This window comes from Chelon labrosus (genome assembly GCF_963514085.1).
Source record: "Chelon labrosus genome assembly, chromosome: 16".
Taxonomy (NCBI): domain Eukaryota; kingdom Metazoa; phylum Chordata; class Actinopteri; order Mugiliformes; family Mugilidae; genus Chelon; species Chelon labrosus.
Genome location: NC_140349.1, coordinates 2652790 through 2657250, shown reverse-complemented (window position 1 = coordinate 2657250; position 4461 = coordinate 2652790). Strand labels below are relative to the sequence as shown.

At 48.6% G+C, this 4461-nt stretch overlaps 1 protein-coding gene across 1 annotated transcript in view; it reads left to right on the top strand.

The window, feature by feature from the left end:
- Positions 1–212: 212 nt before the first annotated feature.
- Positions 213–4461, top strand: part of LOC311500941 (neuronal pentraxin-2-like) — a gene marked incomplete at both ends in the record, with an annotated part of 9240 nt that continues 4991 nt past the window's right edge. The window contains 3 exons of the mRNA XM_084562578.1: positions 213–950; positions 3558–3842; positions 4080–4305. Of these exons, the coding sequence (XP_084418704.1) occupies positions 213–950; positions 3558–3842; positions 4080–4305 (1249 nt within the window). The remainder of the gene's footprint in view (positions 951–3557; positions 3843–4079; positions 4306–4461) is intronic.

Sequence of the window (4461 nt, the reverse complement as noted above, 5' to 3'; positions counted from 1 at the left end):
GTTTGGCGGCGGCCCTTTGAGTTTTGCCAGAGTCTAAACGGAATTTATGCTGCCGGACGGAAGATTTCATCTGCACTTTTCTTGTTGACATGATTTCCCCCAACACTCTCCAATCCAACACCAATGACTCCCATACATGGTGTTGATCACAACAAAGTTAAAGCCTGGGTGGACTTTGAATTGTCAAGAAAGAACTTGGATTCTAATCAAACATGGCCAGAGACGTCAGTCCTCTGAGCCTCATGCTTTTGTCTGCAAGGCACCAGCAATGGGTCGGAGCCTCTCTGGGGTTTGTCGCCCCCTTTTTCCCCATTCGCTCTGTAATTTTCTACTACTTCCTGTCATGTGCAGCAGCAGCAGGTAGTTTACCTGGCATAGAATACGATTATGGCATCAGCCCCAAATTTGTTTGTACCCCTGTTCCCCCTGAAGCAGACCCGAGCTGCTTTTCTCCGCCCAGCGTGCCCCATGGACCGAGCAGTAACGGCCAGAGCGGCGGCCCCAGCGGCAGCAGCCGGAGGGGCATGATGTCCGACGAGGCCAAAGCCACCATCTTGCACCTGCGCGAGAGCCTGGTGAGGCAGAAGGAAACCATCCTGGACCAGCGGGAGACGATCAGGGAGCTGACGGCCAAGCTCACCTTGTGCGAGGGCTTCGGGGGTCACCACAGCACCGGCCATCACGACACCCATCACGACCCCCACCACGACAACAACCATGACAGCCACCACGACGACCACGACGGGCATCACGGCAGCCACCACGGGCCGTCGTCCTTGCACCACGGGCCTTCGACGCATCACGGCAGCGATCGCCACTACTCCCACGGCAGCCACAGGACGGACACCCACCACAGGAAGGGCTCGTCACACGGCAAACACAACTCCTTCTCCCCAGAGCAGACTGGGAAAACCCTGCAGACACTCAAAGAGAGGCTGGAGAGCTTGCAGGTAAACACTCCGGTCATTTTTGCAAGAATCCTAAAGGGTTGCGATCTAGTGTGTTCCATGATGGGGGACGAAACATGTATATTTTTGGCTTTCAGCTTGCATTATACTTTAGAGACCTTAGGAAAATGTATATGCCATGCTTGTTGCATGTCAGAACCTGTGGCAAACAAATACTTCTTTGGGTAGTGAAAACTAAAAAAGCAACTTCACAATACCTGCCAACGTTCGCCGACTAGTCCGAGCTCCTTTCGACAACAGTGGTTGGGCAGTTGCAGTATCAGTTAATGATTAAACCAGCTCTACTGGTCATGTGAGACAAAAGTGGTTATCTCGGCACATGCCCTAAAAACGATATGGGAGGAGGAGAAGGAGGAGGAGGTTGGGGGCCGATGAATGGGTCAATCAAACACTGGGTTTGAAACCTACTTCTTATGACAACTCAAATCTGGTCTTCCCCAAAATGGAACCAGTTTTTTTTTTATGTTTATACCAAATCGAACCTTTCAGCTTGTTGCCTGGGTAAGAGCTGACTACTTTGTTTTCACTGTGAAATGGAGTTAAGGGTCCTGGGGAGGGGTGGTTGCTTTTCCATCTCTACAGCTTGTTCTTTTATTCAGTTCAAATGATACAGGAGGCCATAAATCCACAATTACAAATGAGTTGGTGTTTTCTAAGGCTGTATTCGATCCTATCAGTCAAGGTTTAAGTTATAATAAACATGTGCATGACTACATGCAGTGAATACAATGTTATTACCTTCAAAGAGAGCTAAAGCAGTTGGGTTTTAGCAGCCAGTTCAAGAAATTGCATGAATATTTTATTTAACACATCCACGAATATGTATTATATTTCTGCAGCTTCGGGCCTTTCTCGGTTAATTTGTTTGCTCTTTGTTAAATGTGATCCCAAATACCTTCGAGCGTTTTCTTTTTAATATCACAAAAATCCCGCGAGGCCATTAAATCAAAGCTTTCTTTAAAAGTTCTGAAAAATATTTGCGTGGATGTAACTAAAGCTCAGATTTTTCAGTTGCAAGGTCTGCACAACACAAACGGATTCAGCTTTTCGGTGTGTCTGCAAAGAAGGGTTACAGGGAGTTGGAAGCCTATCAAAGGTTTGACTTAATTGGGGTTACATCTTTGCGTCACTGAGGGTCATAAGCCCAGTTACCGCTGCTTGGATTGTCTGCTGCTTCTAACAAGAGGAACTTGTTTCATTAAGGACGTGGTGCTTAGAAGGTGCATTCGTGTTACAGTCATAATTTAATGTGGCATTTGTGAATTTGTCACAAAAAAGAAAAGCTGGAGGCAAACAGTGTCACCCACGCAACACCAGTCACCGTCGGACACACACCTCCCACACCTGGCTGATATCAAAGATGTTGTTTCCAAGCCGTGGATGTTGTTCCGGATCTCCTGGCTCTCAGTGGCCGAGGCTCAGCCGAAACAGGAAGACGCTCTAAGTTGATTAACCTCCGCCTTTGACCCAAAAAGTGTGTATACGTGCCACTGAAGCAGGAATACAAACGGTATTTTAATACAATTTTTAATCGGATGGTGACACATTAGATTTAGAGTAGATTTAAAATATACATATGATAGCATTAATTAACCCTAACCCTAACAACATAAGTTATCAGCTGTGGTTAGGGTAAGGGTTAGGGTTTTCCATATTCATGGTATTTTCTATTTGGTTAACATTGTGTGCTACATTTTCTGCTGTCTCACTTGTGTTCTCATGATCCTGGAGTCACACTGCATCACTAAAACCCTGCTGCCCGCCGGCCTGTAAAAGCCTCATTATTAGCGCAGGTGGTCTCCGGATACGCTCGAGGAAAGCGTCGCCAAAAATCCCTCTCGATCCCTCAAAGGTGTGAGACAAAACAAGAGCAGAGCCAGGATTTTCCCTCCGTCGCTCCCTCCTCTAACAGGATGTCTACGCCACCGGCCCGTAGGCCGCGCACCGAGGGGCGCTGGTTGGCCTCACCTCCAATTAGCCTCATCCTTCCTGACGAGGCTATTAATCGTGGCGTGCGCTGTCAGGGAACAAAGCCGGATTTTGCAGGAGAGGAAGCAGAGGATGAGCAAGCAAGGAGGAGAAGAAGAAGAAGATGGAGGACATGGGCAGGGAGGGGTGGAAACTATTCCCCCTGTAACTTTTTTAAAATGTCAGACTATAATTCTTCCTTATTGAATTTGCAGCAACAAACTCCGGGCTCTTTGGCCTGATGTCAGACATTTGCTTTCAGCTTGTGAAATATGAAAGCACTTGAAGCATGAAAGTTCATTCTTGATGTTGGAAATAAAAGTCTCATCTCATGGCCTTGGTAGCTGTTATGAATGAATTCATAGCACTTCAAACTGAAGCACTAGAGCTACATTTTGATAGCTGAACAAACCCCTGCTACTCTTTTTATTAATGACTTTCTTTGACATAGCAGTGATTTTGCAAGATCCCCACTTATTGGTGATTTGCTGTGATTACTCTTAACCCCAGTCATATGAGGTATTCCTGAAGTAGGACTGATCTACGATACGAAACCAATTATAATGTGTTTTAGGGATTTTAGAAAAGGCAGGTGTGTTCAAGTGTTTCCTGTGTCTCCAGGCCAGGAACTCCTCCAGCTCTTATTCCAGCTCCCTGAGAGAACTCCTCCAGCGGAAGATCAACGCTCTGGAGGAGCAGCTGCACAGCCACTACGGAGACCACCACGACTACGGTCACCATAACGACCACCACGACGACCACCACGACGACCACCCCGACGACCACCATGACGACCACCACGACGACCATCATGATGACCATCACGACGACCACCACGGAAGCAGGCACTACGATGACCATCATGACGACCACCACGACGACCACCATGACGACCACCACGATGACCACCGTGGCAACGGCCACCGTGACGACCACCACGGTAGCGGTCACCATGAAGACCACCACAGCGGGCCTCACAGCAGTCGCCACGGCGGCAGCAGCAGGTACAACCACAACAGCGGCCACCACGACCGCCATCGGGATCACCACTACGACCGCCACTACAACTGGAACCATAGTCGCCGTCATGGTCGCCATGGCAGCGGTAACCACGGCAGCCTTCACAATGACCATCACGGCGAGCACCACGACGAGCACCATGATGATCACCACGATGATCATCATGGCGACGATCACCATGACGATCACCATGGACATCATGACGACCACCACGACAGCGACCACCACGACCGCCATGATGGCGGTCATTACCCGCGGCGGTTGCCTTCCAGCAGCAAAGAGAGGGGTGTGCAGGGCGCCGGTCACGGCAAACTGGAAACAGTGCTCGGTCAACTGCACCACAACCACGGTATGCAGACACACACACACACACATATGAACACACACACTCCTCTGAACATCTAAACATAACATAACAGTGCCTTGTAGTCTGACTTGAATCGAGGCCTCTGGGAATCTGTGTTATTCAGTGATCATCCAACCATAAATTACATTTCTATTTCAA